The following is a 20,093-nucleotide window of genomic DNA, read 5'->3' as shown; positions in this document are numbered from 1 at the left end:
ACACGTTTTGGCCTGAAACATAAAATATGCAGAATTAAGTAACAATTCAGGCAGAAAACTTGTAAGAAGTATCCAAAAATCCTACAAAATCATATAGAAAAATAGTATAATCCTAGGATTATCAAATACCCCCAAACTTAAGGTGTACTCATCCTCGAGCATCAGGAACAAAGTGAAACAAACGAAAAACAACATAAAACTAAAATAGCAAGGGAAAATTAAAATTAAACACAAAAGAAATGCCTAGAATTGATTGCAAATGCAAGTCTAAAAAATTGTTGATACATTATTACAAGAAAATGCTTAGCACTCCAAAAAGTCATAAATTGAGTTGACTGTCTTTCTCTATCGGTCTCCTAAGTAGGTAGTCCCCACTTCAATCCACCTTCCGTCCCAGATTATTTTATGCAGAAATGTAAAGTTTATCAAATGGTGGTAGACTCCATAAGCCTAAGTATAGAACCACTCTCTATTAATGTAGGCTAGATATTGCTAAGGATCAACAAGTCTTTGTAAGCTTGTAACGTTAAGCTTGGGTACGTGGCTAAAAAAAAAAGATACGAAAAAAAAGCAAGAGAACTCGGTTTTCCTCATGCAAACACAAAGAGCTACAATAGTCCCATTTTCCTTCTCAATCACCAACCAAAAGTATCAACCCTTTTTACAATCCAAACTTATGCACTTCTTATTTTTGTACTGGAAATGCATAAGTAAATCAAGAACTTTAATTGAAACTATATATAGAGTTTTTTTTTTTTTTTGGTTTAGAACCCCAAAAACAACAATGCAATCAGAATGGGGTTACTTGCCCCTTTTAATTTACAACCTCCAAACTTTAACTTTTTGATCCATCAGTTATTCACACACCTCCAAAGCTCTTTTATGTTATACACAAGGTCCTAAGTTCTCCTAAAGGATATGATAAAGTGTTTAGGGTAAAGGGGTTGGACAATTTAGTTGCACGAAAGAGAAATAAGGCAATATATATATATATTATCAAAAGGCTCAAACAGGTGACTAGGGACAATTCATTTATGGGTTGGCTAAGAAGGCTCAAATGTTCCAAAAAATTGCCTCAATCATTTCCTCAACAATGTCTAATCCTAGAATTTTGCCTCAAACACCTCTCAACTGGGTTCTAGAGTCTACCAACATTATCAAGACTTTACATAGCTACATAAGCATGCCAAAAGAATGAACATTGCGGTTAAACCACTCAACAAACCTTAGGCTAAATCAAGTCAACCAACATAAACTTGAAGAAATGCTTCGCATCTTCTATAAATAATATTCCAACAATCAAAATCTCTTCATGAACTTATGCAGTTAGTCTAGGCAACAAAAAATAACAACAAACACCCAAAATCAAAATACACAACTTCATGAACTTATGCAATTAGTCTAGGCAACAAAAAATAACAACAAACACCCAAAATCAAAATACACAACGCAAAAACCATAAAACACACAAAGATGAAAGTCAATTAAAACATGCAAAAATTTTCTAATTTTTCTCTACCCCCCAAACTCAAATGACATTGTCCTTAATGTCAACCGATAATGAACATAGGAATGGAAAAACAAGCTTAAGGTTATGAGATACTCCCCCGATTAATCCATGAAGATCGAAATGAGCACAAAATCTAGACATCGCTTCATAGTTTTCTTTATCAGCAAAATTTGTAAAAACACATAAAAACTCAAGGGTCCAAAATGTGTTAGAAAACCTCACAGATTATGGAAAAATTACATCTCATTCTCAAACCTTAGAAAACTAAACCCTAAAACCTAAGAATGCAAAAACAAAGTAAATATAAATACATGAAATAAAATGAGTTCTACTGTACAAAAATAAAACAAAAACAAAAATAAACGTGTCTCAGGTTTCATTCATCTTCATCCTCTCCCTCATCGTTGTCATCTTCATCCATGGCATCATCAGGAATTTGATCTTCATCTTCTTGCCAATCTTGCCATTGGAAGTTGAACACATTTATGCCCAGACTGGTGCAACACTTATACTGCATCTCGTACAAGATTCGGGTTTGATCTCCCAACTAGTCTTGGCATCTCTCCATTCTCTTCACATTGGTTAGAATTTGTTGTAGTAGATCTTTTGTTGTGGGTGAGGGTGCAGGTGTAGTTGCAGTGGGAGTTGATCTTGGTCGTTTTGAGCTTAAGCTAACTCCTTCAACAGTAGGTTTATCTTTGAGTCTCTAGACATAAACTTGGTTGAGGATTGGGGCAGGATGAATAAGCAGTTTATCATCTCTTTTGAACTCCAACTTTCATACAAATCTCTGTGATGAGATGCAGGAAAGCATAGCTAGCTCTCACTGGTTTGGTTGCATGCCTTATATTTTCATTATAATCTCGCCCACATCCATCTTCTTTCTAGTTGCAATGGCATAAAGTAAAATGGCTCTATCTGCATCCACTGAACTATAATGTGTCTCTGGAATCAGCCTCGCACAAATGAAGTATTGCCAAATTCTAGCTATAACTGTCAAATTAGTCCCCTTCAACTTTCTCCTTCCCTTCTTAGTGATCTCCTAAGAAGTACCTGGCTTTGCTATTACCCTGATTATATCCTCAAAATCAATGTCCTTAGCCTTGAATTCCAAGTAACCATCATGTTATATTGGCCTAATTTCATAAAATTCATTGATGATCCGGGCACTAAATGGAACTTTGACACCCCTCACAAACATGCCCAGGGTCACGCTCAGGGAAGTTAGCATAAAATTCTCGTATAATGGGTGTTACGACTAGATGCTTAGGTTGTAACGCCCACATCAAGGTACGTAGCTTTATTTATGCCCTAATACCCTTAGTTGACTTTTGTTAAAGTTATCTTGAACAAGTGTAATGAAAATTCCCTAAAATTTTATTAGGGGTAAAATGGTCTTTTTACTCATAATTAGTTGAAAAAGTGGGGAGTGAAAAGAGATAGAATAACATGGAGAAGTTACTAAAAATAAGGGCATTTTGGTAATTGAGTAAGGGACATAGATGGAATTTCATAGAAAGTGCAAGAGTAAAATGGGAATATACATATATATATTATTTTATGATATTAAGAGTTGAAGTAGAGAAACCCTAGCCACTCTACCCTCCATTCAAGCCATTCTCTACCCAAATTCTCTCAAATTTCTTCATTAAATTTCCAAGGAAATTCATAGCATTTTGGCTAACTTTTGATAGATTTTCAATCCTAAGCATCCAAAGGTAAGATTCTTGCACAAAGAAATGAGATTAAATTTTAAAGTATTGAATTCTTATGGTTGTATATGCTTAGGGTTTGAGAAGGAGGAAATTCTACCAAAGAGAGAGTATAGTGTTGGAGTTGCTCAAATTCAAGGTAAGTAAACTTAATTTGAACCTTAATTTGAGCAAGACTTTGTTGAATGAATTTTTTTGCATGTTTGTATGTAATGGTATGAGAGAATTATGGGCTTTTTTTTATGTTTATTGATGTATAAATTCTAGCCATGAGAAGTAGTGCATGGTTATGTGATGATTTAGTGAAGTTGTGGAAGATTTTTGGAGTGTAGAGAAGTGATAAATTCAGCCATGTTTGATACTCAATTTAGTGAGTTTTTTGACTCACAATTTGGTTGAATTAGAGAGTTGTGGAAGTGTAGCCAACATGGTAGTAGCATGTGCATATGAATTATTTGATAAAAATCCTAAGAGAAAACATGTTACCATGGCTGGCCTGTCAAATCCGTGACCTTATGAGTGCTTTTTGCGAATCTTAACCATCGAACTGGGTTGAGATGTAAACATAAAAGTTGTAGCCCTTTATCTAAGCTTTAAAATGAGACCAAGATCATAGCAATCCGATATGTATAGCTCAAGATATACCTTCTTGAATATGACCTGCGCAGAATGGCTACCTCAAAGTACCTCCAATTTATTAGTTATTTTTAGTCTAATAATCTATGATTGATTTCAAGTATGAGAATATTGTTTTTAGAGAATACTAGTTCCATAATGATATATTTATATGCCATAATGCATTCTCACATTTGCATTTAGAAAGAATAGCAAAGAATGATGATATTTCCATGCACATACAAGTGTATGAGAATATTAAAGAACAAGAGAAAGAGAGTTTCGATGAACTGTAGAGAATTTCTTTTATGCATGTATATGCTTATATATGAAAATTTTTTGATGGAATGGATACTGAATGATGATTAGAATTTATCCATGAGAAGTAGTGTTTAAGTACTTGATGTTTGATGAGAGTTTGGATGAATTATGAAAGAATTGGAGTATAATTTATGGAGTGTGAATCCTGGGCAGGTTTGACGTTAATCTTGGTGTGTTTTATTCCAAATTTTGGTGGCTTAGAAGAGAGGTAGAAATGTAGCCAAATTAGAGTTGATGTGTGCATATAAATTGCTTGATGAAATGTCAAAGAGAAGTGCATACATGATTATGATTATTTGATATCTTGAGATGAGTTGGTAGATGGTAGAGAATGACATGTTCACATTCCATATTGCATTATTGCATCTAAACATGTGAATTTAGTATGATTAATAATTATGATCCCATATTCATGCATACATTCTCATAAGAGCATTAAAGAGCAATAATGAACATTAAAGTTAAAGAACAAATAGAAAGAAATGAGAAATATTAAAAAAGTTCAAATCTGAAATTTTATATAAAGAACTGTAAAAAAGATAAAAGAAGAGATGGTTGTTGCGATGGGGAACCCGTGAGTGACATAGCCCTGCATGCACGCCGCCTTTAGTGAGTGGCCTCAGAATTTAGAAAGAAGAATTGTACAGTCTGTTAGAAGTGCATGTGGATGAGGACTGTACCCAGAATTAGAGAATACACTCACACGGCCAAGGTTCCAAATCCATGCCTCAATCGAGTCCGATCGGCAAGAGAAAGAATAGAAAGAAAGAAAAGAAAAGAAAGAATAGAAAGAAAGAATAGAAAGAATAGAAAGAAAGAAAAGAAAAGAAAGAATAGAAAGAATAGAAAAGAAAAGAAAGAATAGAAAGAAAGAATATAAACAAAGAAAGACAGAAAGAAATGCTAGAAAAGAAAGAAAGAAAGAAGTACAGAAAACAGAATAAGAAAAAAATAGAAAAGAAAATGTACATTTTATGCATTTGTGCATTTGCATCATACCTATGCATGATACCATTCTTATTATTATGAGTAGTGAGAAATTAGAAACAGAGAAAGAATAGAGAAATAATAGAGAAAGAACAGAGAAGAATACAGAAGTGTGATGTAAGGAAAGGAATTTAGAATTTAAGCAACGGAGAGAGAAGAGTAACATAGTAGGTTTACTTATTGAGCAATTAGTGCTCACTCCGTTGTTTTTAATGTTTTTGCAGGTAATAGGTGAGATGCGGTCGCTTGGAACGTCACACAGTGGAAGGGTTGGGCAACACTGTTGAGTTGATGTTTTATGACTTTATTATATTTTATAAAGATTTGTATTTAAAGAAAAATTAGTTATGGGCCCATTATTTTATACTCATCTACATGTATATTTTCTTATATATATTTTGATTGTTATTTTCCAAGTATACTAGCTAGAGAGTGAGTATTACATAGGTTCTTCCAAAAAGGTTACCCAATTCCTTCCTGTTGCCCAATTTTCTGCAAAGGTACTAGTCATCTCTCTCACTAGAATAAAACCCTTGCCCTTTTTCTGAAAGGCTACTTCATAACGCTATTTAGCCTTAAAATTTACAAACATGTTGTCTACTTGCTTGCCCTTACCCTCGCAATGTTTTAAGTGACATTTTTCTCTCGACACAATTTAACAAAAATCTACCACTTTTCTTAACCCAACAGAACCCACACTCAATCAACACAAAATTTCAACAACTCACCAATTCAAGTACGCACACTTCTCACAACCTAACAATCAAATCTTTAATTCAACCACAACAATTCGAGATTCACAATCAACCCCCAAAATCACCAAACTTCCAAATGCAGTTTAACGACTTCAATATCACAAACCCAACTTCCTCAACACAAATCAATTCAAAATCAACACTTCCCAAATCAAAATCATTCCATAATTCGCAGCAATATCCACAACTCAAGCAATTCAATCAATTTCTCAAAATTAAAGCATCAAAAACCAAAATTGATCTAATTCAAGGCTAGAGAACTTGAAATCTTATCTCACCCACAAAGATTGCACCTTCAGTTTCACCAATTTTTGCCCAAATCGCAAGATCCCCAATTTTTGGAAAACCTAGGGTTTCCAAAGTTTCTTCAAAATTGACCAAAATTGTTGCAAAGGAAGGTTGTTTGAATGTTTAGGGATGTAATGGAGTGGATCGGTGCACGAAAATTGAATGGAAAAGGTCGGAATTTGAAAAGGAAAATTTTTGGTTCTTGGAGGCTAGGTTGAGTTCTTGTGAAAATGGGAGAGAAAAGGTGAGTTTATATAGAAAATGGACTTCATCGCGGCAAAGAGGAAATTTCTTTGCGGCAAAATTCTTCAATATCGCGTCAGACTTGCTCGATGTCACGGCGAAAATCTTTTTCTTGTCGCGGTGAAATTCTGGAAAATTTACAATATCAATCATAGTGCGTACACTATTGCAACGAACTTCTTTTCTTGCCGTGGCGAAAAATTGAAAACCTTAATGCACTACGATGGTAGTGTATATCTTGCCGCGACAAAAATTTCTCCTCGTTGTGGCAAAGTGTGGAAAATTTTATTTTCATGCCAAATTTCAATTTTTCACCTGAAACACAAAAAGAAAAACAAAATTAATTACTTCCTAAGTCAAATAAAGCCAAAACAACATGTAAAACAAATAAAATCACACAAAATTGAAAAGGCTTGGGTTGCCTCTCAAGAAGCGCTTGTTTATAGTTGAAAGCTCGACTTTCTCCTTGGATCTCATTCTAGAATGTAAAGCTTGATGGGCAATGTCTTGCAACTCAAAGCTCCATCAATGTATGGCTTCAATCTTTGCCCATTGACCTTAAAAGTACCTTTTTGCTCATGAAAAATCTTAACTACTTCATATGGATGAACTTTAGTAACTATAAAGGGTTCGGACCATCTTGACTTAAGTTTTCTGAGAAAAAGCCTAAGTCTTGAGTTGTATAGCAAGACTTTCTAACCACTTCAAAGTTCTTCTTCAATATATGCTTGTCATGCCACATTTTGGTTTTCTCCTTTTAAATTCTTGCATTTTCATATGCTTGGTGGCGAAACTCATCCATTTCATTTAGTTGAAACATCTTTTCTTCTCCGGCAGCTTGTAAATCCATATTCAACATTTTTGCTGCCCAATAAGCTCTATGCTCCAATTCCACAGGCAAGTGGCACGCTTTACCAAACACAAGATGATATGGGGACATTCCAATTGGTGTTTTAAATGCCATCCAGTATGCCCACAGCGCATCATCTAACTTCCATGACCAATCTTTCCTCGATGCATTTACCGTCTTCTCTATAATTTTCTTCAATTTCCTGTTTGACAATTCAACTTGTCCACTCGTTTGAGGATGGTAAGGTGTAGCCACTTGATGTGTCACCCCATATTTTCCCAATAAAGCTTCAAATTGCCCGTTGCAAAAGTATGTCCCTCCATCACTTATAATAGCCTGTGGTACTCCAAATCGAGAGAAGATATTCTTCCTAACAAAGCTTACCACTACTTTAGCATTATTGGAAGGTAATGCAACTACTTCTACCCACTTTGATATGTAGTCCTCCGTAACCAAAATGTAGGTGTTCCTGAATGAATTTGGGAAGGGTCCCATGAAGTTAATCCCCCAAACATAAAAAAGTTCCACAACCAAAATATTGTTCAAGGGCATTTCATTCTTTCTTGAGACATTCCCACTCATTTGACATTGGTCACACTCTTGAGCAACTCTAAAGGCATCCTTAAAAAGATTCAGCCAATAAAATCCAGATTGAAGGACTTTAACTACAGTTCTTGTTCCTCTAAAGTGACCACCAACTTCCTTTTCATGACAATGCCACAATATGCTCTCCATTTCTTCTTCTGGCACACACCTGCGTATCATCTGATCCGCACAATGCTTATACAGAAAAGGTTCTTCTAAAAAATAGAACTTCAAATCAGAAAAGAACTTTTTCTTTTGTTGGTAAGTCATATCCATCAGAAGCACTCGAGATGACAAGTAGTTTGCAATATCAGCATACCATGGTGCTTATCCAATTTTCATCAATTGTTCATTCAGAAATGTGTCTTGAATTTGGATCTCTTTCTCATCCTTTCTTTCTGGTTTCTCAAGTCTTGATAAGTGATTTGCCACTACATTCTCCGACCCTTTCTTATCTTTGATTTCCAAATCAAATTCTTGAAGGAGTAGAATCCATTAGATAAGTCTCGGTTTTGCTTCTTGCTTTGCCAAAAGATGCTTGAGCGTTGAATGATCCCTTTAGATAATGACCTTGGTACCTATCAAATATGAGCAAAATTTGTCAAATGCATAAACAATTGCCAAAAGCTCTTTTTCAGTGGTAGTGTAATTCAATTGTGCATCAATCAATGTTCTACTAGCATACTGTATCACATGCAAAACTTTATTCTTTCTTTGCCCTAAGGCTACCCTATTGCATAATCACTAGCATCATATATTAATTCAAATGGAAGTTCCCAATCGGGAACCGTAATAATAGGTGCAGATACTAATAATTGCTTAAGAGTCTGAAAAGCATGCATGCAATCATCATTAAAATCAAATAGTGCATCTTTAGGTAACAAATTGCACAAGGGTTTAGAAATATTAGAGAAATCCTTGATAAATCTTCTATAGAACCTGGCATGTCCCAAGAAACTCCGAATAAATTTGACATTTGTTGGAGGTGGCAACTTTTCAATCACTTCAGTTTTGGCTCGATCCACTTCAATTCCCTTCCTTGAAATCCAATGTCCAAGAACTATGCCCCCTTGAACCATAAAATGACACTTCTCCCAGTTTAACATTAGGTTAGTGTCTTGACATCGCTGCATAACAAGAGAAAGGTTAGAAAGACAATAATCAAAAGAAGAGCCAAAAACGGAGAAATCGTCCATGAACACTTCAAGAAACTGTTCCACTGTATCACTAAATATGGACATCATGTAACACTGAAAGGTGGATGGTGCATTACATAACCCAAAGGGCATCATTTTATACGCAAATGTACCATATGGACAAGTGAACATTGTCTTTTCTTGGTCTTTAGGAGCAATGGGGATCTGTTTATACCCTGAGTAGCCATTTAGGAAACAGTAATAGGCATATCCTATTAGTCTCTCCAACATCTGATCAATGAATGGTAGAGAAAAATGATCATTCCTTGTTGCTTTATTCAGTTTCCTATAATCAGTACACACCCTCCAGCTCGTGACTGTCCTTGTTGGGATCAACTCATTGCTCTCATTTTTCATCACCATGATGCCTCATTTCTTTGGAACTACTTGTACATGACTCACCCAATGACTATCTGAATGTGATAGATGATTCCCGCATCTAAAAGTTTTACCACCTTTTTCCTTACCACTTCCTTCATAGAAGGGTTCAATCGTCATTGTGGTTGCACTCTTGGCTTGATATCATCTTCTATAAGGATCTTGTGCATGCAAAAAGATGGAGAAATGCCCTTTATATTTGAAATGGTCCATCCAATTGCAAACTTGTGCTCTCTCAATACCCGAATCAATTTCTTTTCCTTCAATTTACTTAAGTTTGCATTGATAATCACTAGAAAAGAATTAGATTCACCAAGATACACATACTTAAGATGAGATGGTAAAGGCTTCAATCCAAGCTTGGGAGGTTCTTCCAACTTTGCCTTATCCTTCTCCTTACTCATGTCCAAGTCTTCAAATTTTGAATCCTAGATGGTGTTCATTGGTTGAAGTGCTTCCAAATACTTAGCACACTCATTCTTCCTTGGCTCGTCTTCCTCGGTAGTTTTGGATTTGGAAATGCATGCTTCAAGAGGTAGTTGAGGATGGATCTCTTCAAATGTGTCTTTTACTACTCTATCAACCACATCAACCCCAAAACATGACTCTACTTCCGATGGAAATTTCATGGCCTCAAACACATTAAAAGTTACCATTTCATCTTGGACCCTCAAAATCAATTTTCCTTCCTGTACATCAATTAAAGTTCTTCCTGTATCAAGGAATGGTCTTCCCAAAATGAGCCGTATCTCTTTGTCTTCCTCCATATCCAATACAACGAAATCTGCAAGAAATATAAATTATTAACCTTGACTAACACATCTTCAATAATACCTTGTGGATGCTTGATCGGTCGGTCGGCAAGCTGTAAAGAAACCATTATAGGCTTTACTTCACCGATCCCCAATTTCTCGAAAACAGAAAAAGGCAATAGATTTATGTTAGCATCTAAGTCATAAAAAACTCTATCAAATGTAACATCTCCTATAACACAAGAGATAATGAAACTCTTTAGATCTTTGAGCTTTGGTGGTAACTTCTTTTGCAAAATGGCATTGCATTCCTCTGTAAGCATCATTGTTTCTTTCTCTTCCAGCTTCCTCTTGTTTGAAAAAATTTCCTTCAAGAACTTAGCATAACTCGACATTTGTTGCAATGCATCTGCAAAAGAAATGTTAATATGCAGTTTTTTGAAAACATCAAGAAATTTAATAAACTGCTTATCTTGATTTTGCTTCCTTAATCTTTGAGGGAAAGGAATTGGAGGAATGTGGCGTGCCAACTCTGGTGGTATTTCAGGAAATGGAAATTTTTCCTTCCTTGACTTCAACATCTTTTCCTTCTTTGGTTCTTCTTTTCTGGGACTTGTTGGCTTCTCTTCAACAATGATCTCTTCATGACTTCTTGCTCAGATTCTTCATTCTTCTTTGGTGGGTTCTTATCCTTCCTTTTTGGTTCAACTTCCTCTAAGATTGTTCCACTTCTTAAAGTTATAGCATTTGCTTGTTCACATGGATTTTTCATCGTATTACTTGGTAAGGAACCTTCAGCTCTCTCATTCAATTTTTCAGCAATTTGACCCATTTGCACCTCCAAGATTCAAATAGACGCTTATTGATTTCTAAAATTTGACCGCGTCTCATTCATAAAACCTGTGGTTTCTTGCATGAATTTTCCAAACATATCCTCCAATTTCGATACTCTCTGCTCAACTGGTTGATGGTTCACCCCTGATTGATGGCTTGGCATTGTCCTTTGATTTAATTGATTCTTTTGATTGTCCCAGGACAAGTTTGAGTGATTTCTCCAATGAGGATTATAGGTGTTGGTTGGAGAATGGATTGTTCTGTTGTCTTTGATTCCCAGCCAAATAGTTGACTTGCTCTGATGATGAGGAGGATGAAGCAAAGGTGTTCCCCACTTAGCAATCAATGCTCGCAACACAAGTTACATGTTAGTTGAGGTGTTTGAATGTAATTAACATGTATACCTCCAATTTGTTTCTAAAGCGTGGCAAGTTGGGCTGAAATGATTGTGTAAGTATCAACTTCATGAATACCCATGGACCTCTTCGGCACTATTCTATCATCCAGTCCTTGGTAGTTGTTATTTGCTAAAACTTCAAGTAACTCTTGAGCTTCCACCGGTGTCTTGTTCTGTAAAGCTCTTCCAGTTGTTGCATCTACTATTGTTCAAACATTTGGTAGCAAACCCAAATAGAACGTTTGGACTTGCATCCAAACAGGCAAACAATAGTGTGGACACTTCCTCAACATTTCCTTGTATCTCTTCCATGCTTCATACAATGATTCATGGTCACCTTGTACAAATGAAGTAATGTCATTTCTCATCTTTGTCGATAGCGCTAATGGATAATACTTGTATAGGAACTTCTGTGCTAGATCATTCCACGTCGTGATGGTTCCAACGGGTAACGACATTAGCCATCCTTTTGCCTTATCTCTCAATAAGAATGGAAACAGTTGCATTCTAAAAGCATCATTTGTCACCCTGTTGTGCTTGAATGTGTCACAGATTTCCAAGAAGCTGGCTATGTGCATATTAAGATATTCTTTTAGATCACCCCCAAATTGTACTGATTGTTGAATCATTTAAATTATAGTAGGCTTTATCTCAAACTTATTCGCCTCAATAGGCGGTCTCGTTATGCTCAGACTACACCCATCAACTTGTGGAAGTGAAAACTCCCTCAAAGTTCTATTTTCAACCATCTCAATCATTCTCGCCTCTCTTTCTCTTCTCTTTCTAATGAGACTTCTCGCAGTTCTTTCAATCTCTGGATTAATAGGAACCACTGGATGATTTCTTGCTTTTCGCATAAACTACTAAGAAAAAGAGCGTGAAATCACAAGCAAACAAAAATTAAACTAAAACAATTAAAACTGAAAATTAAACTCCAATTTAGCAAAAACTAGAAAACTTCAATATTAACACAAATCAATCCCCAACAACGGCGCCAAAACCTTGATGCGTGATTTCACAAACATGCATATTTAGCAAGTGCACTAGTCGCAAAAAGTAATAAAGTGATGAATAGAGTATCATTCCCACGAGGATTGAGTGCTAAGAACCAATTTTCCTAATTTTATAACTAATTGAAGAACACAAAAAATTGGATTTGCAGGAGCTACTAAAAACTAAATTAGAACAAAACAAAAGAGATAACTAAATTTAACACAATAAAAGCAACTCAACAACGAAATTCAATTTAAGAAGAGAGGTTAGGGTTTCGATTTCACCAAGTTACTCCAATTCAACCTAATAATCCTATTATCTTCAAGTTCACATGCACGAATTATAAATCGGACTCCCCAGGTTGTAAAATATACCTTTTTCAGGTTATAATTTACTACTTATCCCTATTAAACTTTCGCACCCAACAAATTGAAATTTAATAGTTCAAAGTCCCTTAAGCATGTGGAATCCTATAAAGATTTTATAGATTGCATTTGTCTATCTCTAGTTTTTTCTCAATCTATGGTGTTTACCTCAAGAAGCTAACACATGAATCACTTATCAGTCTCATCATGCTCAACATTCATTTGATTAAAAAACCCAACAATAAAATGCAGTAAGAACAAAGATAAACACTTAATCCATGCAATAGAACCCAAAAACAACAAGATATTATAAATTAAATCATTATAAACAAAGATCCATCAAAACCCACCCTAACCCAAAAACGAGTTAGTTCATGTTCAAAATGGACATAAACATTAAATACATAACAAAATCAGAGTTCAACATCATAAAACAAGAAAGGGAAAAGAAACTTCTCTAATTTGGAGACCCAAATTCTTCCAATCTTCTTCTCCTCTCCCCCATTTCCCAAAATGTCAACCTCCCTCTCAAAATGAGCTAACTTTTTTCTTAAATAGTCGCCTAAAACCCTAGGACCCAATACTATATAAGAAAAATGCAACGTTTTAACAAAAACTTAAAATTGCAGTTTTTACCGCGGCGCAGAAAACATCTCGCTGCGACATCGACTTGAGTTTTACTGACCCCCGATTCCAGAGGCTAGCTTGTCGCAACGAAGAGAAAACCTTGCCACGGCGAACTTCTTATCTTCTTTGCTAAATTTACAGAGCTACCCTCTGCTTGCTTCTTCACTTGAATCTTTAATCTTTTTGATCTCCAATAAGAACAAACTTCAAAGGTGCTTCCAATTAGCATTTGAATTTCTCGATCTTCTAAATTTTGCTCGATTCTGGGTCCAGAAACATAAAATATGCAGAATTAAGTAACAATTCAGGCACAAAGCTCGAAAGAAGTATCCGAAAATTCTACAAATATCATATAGAAAAATAGTATAATTCTAGGATTATCATTGCTTTAGTGGTGGCCATAAACTCTAGAGTTAAATTCAGTGACAAACAAATCAATGCCATCCTAGACGAAGTGTTCCATACTTATGGCGAATTCTTTGATGGTGAAAAAGGCTTAACCTTTGATGGTCTGTTACGCACCTATGATGATGGTGTTGGTGACGTGGATGGAGACTTCAATGCGTTAGGGTTGGAGCTGAAGAAAGTAAAGGTGTTTCAATGGTATCTGAAGCTTCTTCGTTGTCAATTGTTAATGAAAGGGGAAATTCGAATAGAGGAGAATAGCAACAACTAATTCAAAGAAGGGAAGAATGAAGCAAACTAATTCCAATTTTTTTCCCCAATTCACAAATCATAATTTCTTATTCAACAACTATAATTATATAATAACCCCCATTGTTTTATGAAATATCATTTAACTCTGAGTTCTTAAGCCGATTCCCATCTGGGTACTCAGATCCTAGTTTCGGTTCCAGTTCTGGGGTCAGTTCTGGTTCCTAACATCGGTGGAACTAGTACCAAAATCGCATAGTGTTGCCTCCATGTAATTTATATATTTATGTTCTCTAAAGGATGAATAGAGCTTGTTCTATCTTACTGCTCTGCAGGATGTGTCCAAAGTGTAGGTATGCTTCGTGGCTCCTAACTGCATCACTTTAGAATGAAATCGATAAGTGAAATTATGAAGGGGCTCAATGTTACCTTGGTATAAGTCGAGTAATAAGGAATAATTTTTTTTTTTTGTTTCCTGGAATTGATTTGTTAGTTTCATGCAGAGTTAGTCAAACATCTGATGTTGTGCGGTGGTAGCCTATTATACCAAGTTTGGGCCACTCCTTCAAAAGTCAAAGGAAGAGTCTTGCGCATAGCATCTCAGAACATGTCTTGAATGTTGGTGAGTTCCTTGAAAAGGCAAACATGCTTGACAAGGTCAGCTTGGTCGATGTACATTGCGATATAGGCATAACAAAATGCCTTGGTAGTCAAGTTTCTTGGATATAGGTGGACAAGGGAGACTCTAAATCCTAGAGTTCTTCTACTTGACCCTTGGTATCTGTGTGAGATCTTTTTAGTTGGAGCAATTCTATTTCCATAGCTCAGATCATGTCAGCCTATTGATTATCTTCAGGGCTTTCCTTGACTTTGGTATGTGCCTTAGAGTCTCTCCCTCTATATAGCATCAAACGTGTGCCTTGCATCTCTTTCGTGAAGGTCTGATTGATCCCTTCTCGAATGGATTGTGTGGCTTGTAGTCATAGACCTTGGTGATTGGGAAAGTGCCTGCCTCTACTGTTGGTGCTCTAATGCATCAGAGTCTCATTGGTTAACCTACTCCTTAATATTGATAGTTCTTTTACACTTCCTCCTTGCTTCTTGCTCTTGGTGATCTTCATGATTAGAATTGACCCTAGATCCCTCAAGACCTTCTTAAGGGCTGCTAAGGTTTTTGTTTTTAAGGGCAACGGTGTGTCCATTGTTGAGATTTCCTGGCGATGCCTTTATTGCGTTTTCTTGGGAATTAAACATATTGCGGATCTCGTTTCCCAACTCTGTGAGTAACTCTTGGGGTAATTCTACCCTCAACGACTCAAATGTACCAATCTTAGGGTTATAATTGACGATTCTTCGGTTGTTGTGACCAAAATGCCAATGGGGTTGCCACTGCCACCTTGGACGATATCACCAATGTTGGTAGTGGTTGCTGTGGAGTTCAAGGCACTTTTGTTCCCAATTTACTTTCCTTTGGAAAAGTGTGTGGTCACCGTGTTTTTATTACGACTTTCTATTTGCTTCCCCACTGGCCATGTTAGTTGTTTTGCCAAAATTTGCACCAAAGATGAAATTACAGTCTTGTCTTTTGGACCACGTTGACTTTCTCACATTGCCCTCGGATTGGCTTCCTTGTTGTCATCAGGAATTACAGTGCTGCTCTTGCAAAACTAACAAGATTCCTACGAGATTGTAGGATTAGAGAAAGGTGAGAGGCTAATAAAGTTGCAGTCAAGTTTCAATTGGAATGCTCAAGTAAAGGGCTTTTCCATTATGAATTATCGTAATCATCCCATGTCATTAGCCTCATTTTATAGTGAAGTGGAGAGAGGTTTAAGAGAATATTTCCCTTGGTGGAGTAAGAAATCAAGTATGATGATGAGAGTGGGTATCTATATTCTATATATATCTATAATCCTAAAGCATGGGTTGTTTGATTGACACATAGGATTTTCAAAGCTCTAGAATTGCTCAATTTTGTCATCCAAAAGCTATATAATTGCTCAATCTTAATCTTTTGGATTTGTTCTTGACACGTGGTTGGATGTGATTGGTGATGATGTTGTGTTTGATATTTTTTAGTATAAATTAATAGCATATATTGGACATCCAAAGGTCTAATTAAAACTTGATTAATTTCACAAAAACACAGATGCTTCACATTCACATTCACGTACAAACGCTTCAAATTGGCTAAAAGAGGAGTCGCCATTGTTTCTACCTTTCTTTCTCGATATCTGAACTGAATTAGAGTGTCATAAGTTTTCTCAATTTCTCTTTGCTTTTTTCTTATTTTTCTTGGTTTTTATTCATATTGAAAGCTAGGGTATCTTTGATTAATGAGTTGATCAAATTGAATTGGACGTGTAGTTATCGCAACGAGGATGGAGAGCCGACAACATACAATCAAGTTGGGAGCCATCTCCCGAGTATTTGTTTATTTGTGTTTTTTCGTGGATTTTTTGGGTTAATTTTTGGTACAAAATCACAGTCAAAGTACAATGGAAGGCAAGAGACTGAGCTGGAACTTGGTAATTTCTTTTCTTTTATTCTATTTTCGTTTGCATTTTGTTTATTAGTGTTTGGATGGCAAGAAACTTGAGGAAAAATGTGACATTGCGTGTGTTGTGTTGTGGGGTTTTACTGGTTTTTTTTTTTTTTTAATTATTTGAAAAGATCAAACGGATTTGATTTGATAAATCTTTTATCTGTTGGAACGTTATTCAAGGAAAGGAGCTGCTAAGCCCTCAAACTGACAAAATGGTTTTCAATTAGTGCTATACAACATCTATCTTAATGGACTGCTATTGTACCGAAATATATGTTTTAGAATAGCATGTGGAGGGTAGAAACTTAGTAATATAATGTTGGATGGTAATATTGATTTGTATGGACCATATGTAAGTTTTTGTCTCTCATTAATGCAAATATGTTTTCTTCATAGTTTTCATTGAAATTTACTAAATATAGTTTCATTTATGTGCTCATTTTTTTCGGGCTAGACTTTGCTGAATTATGGGGGAAGAGGAACCTATTCCGTAGGTTTTACCTTTGGTTTCCTGTATCTATATTTCACGCGTTTGGCTATTTCTAATTTTCATTAATATTGAATTGTATGGACCATAAGTAAGTTTATGTCTCTCATTTATGTAAATATACTTTCTTCATAGTTTTCATTGAAATTTACATAATATAGCTTCATTTATGTGCTCATTTTTTCAGGCTAGACCTTTGCTGAATTGTGGGGGAAAGAATCTGTTCCGTAGGTTTTACCTTTGGTTTCCTATATCTATATTTCACATGTTTGGCCATTTCTAATTTTCATATGAATTTATATCTCATTTTTTGGAATATCTATATGATTTCTCAAGTTGTTCAACTAACTGTTACCATATGTTTTACAAGTCTATGAATGGTAATGCTGTAAACCTGACTGATAAAAGTGACCATGTTGTAAACTTGGTTGAAAAAAGTGACCATGCTAAAGTGAGGAGACTTTGAGGTTGTTTAACAAATATTATCTTCATTTGTTTCAGGTTGGTTTTACCATCTGATGCATTTGCACTAAAACATGAGTGAGTTGATCTAGCTTCCATCATAAACATCATAACAACACAATACAAGTTTGGTTCTCCACAAACAATATCAACCAACAATGACTCCAAAACTCCAATACAAGCTAATCTAACCGAACTTAACAAACCAAACAGCAAATAAATAACACAATGAAAGTAACAACCAACCTCAAGGTTTAAAGACAAAGCCACTCGCCAAGAGATCCAAATGTAAAGGGTGAGCCACCGGTTTGGATTTTCCACTACCAAGTTTAGCCAAAGCTTGGATAAAGGATTGAAGAAAACTCTCTCAAGAGCTCAATTTCTCATTCATAAAAGCTAACCCATTACAAAGTATAGTTGGACTTTATATAGCCTTACAAAATAGTGCCCACAAAATAATAAAAACATAAAATATAAAAATTACACATAGAAAGGGTCAAATATGGCGCCCTTACGAAGAGAAAGCTAAACACAAAATACAAGGGCAAATGGGTTACATAAAAGTTGGACTAGGTCTTCCTTAAACTAAACAGAAGTGAAATGATAGATTCTTTGATTTTTTGAAAGTGGAAAGGGGACAAACAACCGTCGAAATGTCATGGAGTGTTCTTTCCCGAAATGGAAAGTCTTGAGTTGGCATTGTCATAGCTTGTCTCTTTGACTTTTTGATCCCATGTGCTTGCACCTTCCCCTATATTTAAACTTTCCCCCCATTTGACTCAATGGTTCCCATGAGATTAAATTGTAGCCAAATATTGGATTAGGGTTTACGAATTGGGCTTGGCTTGCCTTGGGCCACGTGGGCTCATCTTGTATGGCCATTTTGACTTGGGCCAAATGGTATTGCTCATCTTGCATGGCCTTTTTGACTTGGGCCGAATTGTCTTGAGATGCTATGATTGTTCTCTTGACTTGGGTCGAATTGCCCTGGACTAATTACCCCTTGGATTTGTCTTGATCCGTATGACAATTAGTGGGCATATTTGCATCACAATCTCAACACTATATATAATTTTTTTTTTGGTTTGGTTTTGGTTTAATTTAACACTTATTATTTATGGCTTTAGTTGGAGCAAGCAAGATGTAGAAAAGAAGAAGTGGAAAGAAAGCTTCCAAAAGGTCAAAATTCAAGGTTAGCATGAATTTTAACTGTTTGTATTTGATATTGGTTTGAGTTTTTTTTCTTAATTTTTAATTTTATTAAATCTTGGTTCCTTACAGTTGATTTATGAGTTGAAATGATAATAGACTAAAAAATTATTATTGATTGAAATGGACAAAAATGCTTTTTGACGGTTTTACTTATTACTTAGGAATTCGGGTTGAGGAGGTTAACTACGAATTTGTTCTTCTATTATGACGGTTTTACTTATTACTTATAGGGATTCAGGCTGAGGAGGGTATCTACGAATTTGTTCTTCTATTATCCCCTTGATCCTACTGTGTTTTTGTTTAAGTATTTTTATGATATATTTTCTTAAGTTCTTTGTTTAGGTTTCTTTGATTATAACGAAAACATTGGTGATGTCCTGGCATAGAAAATGGTTTTTGTTATTGGCAAAGATGTCCATGTAGAATTTTGAGGTTGTTTAACAAACATTATCTTCATTTTGTTTAGGTTGGTTGGATAAGAAAGTTTCCAAAAAGTCAAAATTCAAGGTTAGCATGAACTTTAACTGTTTGTATTTGATATTGGTTTGAGTTTTTTTTTCTTAATTTTTAATTTTATTAAATCTTGGTTACTTACAGTTGATTTATGAGTTGAAATGATAATAGACTAAAAAAATATTATTGATTGAAGGGGAAATGTGTGTACTCTTCTAAATTATCAAGAGTACTAGATAAGACATAAATCTTCTGGAGGTTTTACCTTTGGGTTCCTATATCTATATTTCACATGTTTGACTATTTCTAATTTTGATATGAATTTATATTCTAATTTTCAAATATCTATATGATTTCTCAAGTTGTTTAACTATCTGGTACCATATGGTTTACAAATCTGTGAATGGTAATGCTGCAAACCTAGCTGATAAAAGTGATCATGCTGTAAATTTGGCTGAAAAAAGTGACCATGCTGTAAATTTGGCTGAAAAAGTGACCATGCTAAAGTGAAACTTTGCTTCACTATTTGTATTTAGCTAGCATGAAATCATATAAGTTCTTCAAATACCCTATTCTTTCTTTGAAGTCTAAAATTTTTTATTTATTCACCTGACCTCATGAATCATACAGGGTGTGTTGAAGTAGTTGGCTACATTAAGTGCAAAGAAGCAGCAAACTGGGAAGTGTTACCTGAAGGGGTGAGCTACCCACTTCCCTGATCATTTTGTTACCTGGTCTATCAGCTTCATATCATCTTGCAATCTCCACGATACCATTTTCCCATTGTAGGTGAGGCTAGAAGCACAAACAGGTTTTTGTTGGTTTTGTGAAAATCCTCAGGTTAGTACTTTCACCCTGCTGTAAGTTACCAT

General features: G+C 35.4%; 1 protein-coding gene and 1 non-coding gene across 2 annotated transcripts; one reads left to right on the top strand and one right to left on the bottom strand.

Moving 5' to 3' along the window:
• Positions 1-9,868: 9,868 nt before the first annotated feature.
• On the bottom strand, positions 9,869-11,024 carry LOC116113531. The gene is made up of 3 exons (XM_031399681.1): positions 10,772-11,024; positions 10,275-10,601; positions 9,869-10,224 (listed from the first exon to the last, which is right to left on the bottom strand). The coding sequence occupies exons 1-3, from the start codon at positions 11,022-11,024 to the stop codon at positions 9,869-9,871; spliced, it is 936 nt and encodes a 311-aa protein (XP_031255541.1).
• A 663-nt stretch (positions 11,025-11,687) lies between these two features.
• On the top strand, positions 11,688-11,794 carry LOC116113543. The gene has a single exon (XR_004125430.1). It is a non-coding gene; the product is annotated as a small nucleolar RNA R71 (small nucleolar RNA).
• The last annotated feature ends 8,299 nt before the right edge of the window (positions 11,795-20,093 follow it).

The sequence above is a fragment of the Pistacia vera genome, unplaced genomic scaffold (assembly GCF_008641045.1).
Source record: "Pistacia vera cultivar Batoury unplaced genomic scaffold, PisVer_v2 Contig680, whole genome shotgun sequence".
NCBI lineage: Eukaryota > Viridiplantae > Streptophyta > Magnoliopsida > Sapindales > Anacardiaceae > Pistacia > Pistacia vera.
This window is presented reverse-complemented; position numbering and strand designations above follow the sequence as displayed.

What these genes read in the sequence shown, in the direction of transcription:
- LOC116113531 (XM_031399681.1), bottom strand. Translation starts at nt 11,024, where the DNA reads ATGGGTCAAATTGCTGAAAAATTGAATGAGAGAGCTGAAGGTTCCTTA. An exon ending in GAACCAAAGAAGGAAAAGAT is followed by an intron (nt 10,602 to 10,771) that starts GTTGAAGTCAAG and finishes TTTCTTTTGCAG; the next exon opens with ATGCATTGCAACAAATGTCG. An exon ending in ACCGATCAAGCATCCACAAG is followed by an intron (nt 10,225 to 10,274) that starts GTATTATTGAAG and finishes TATTTCTTGCAG; the next exon opens with ATTTCGTTGTATTGGATATG.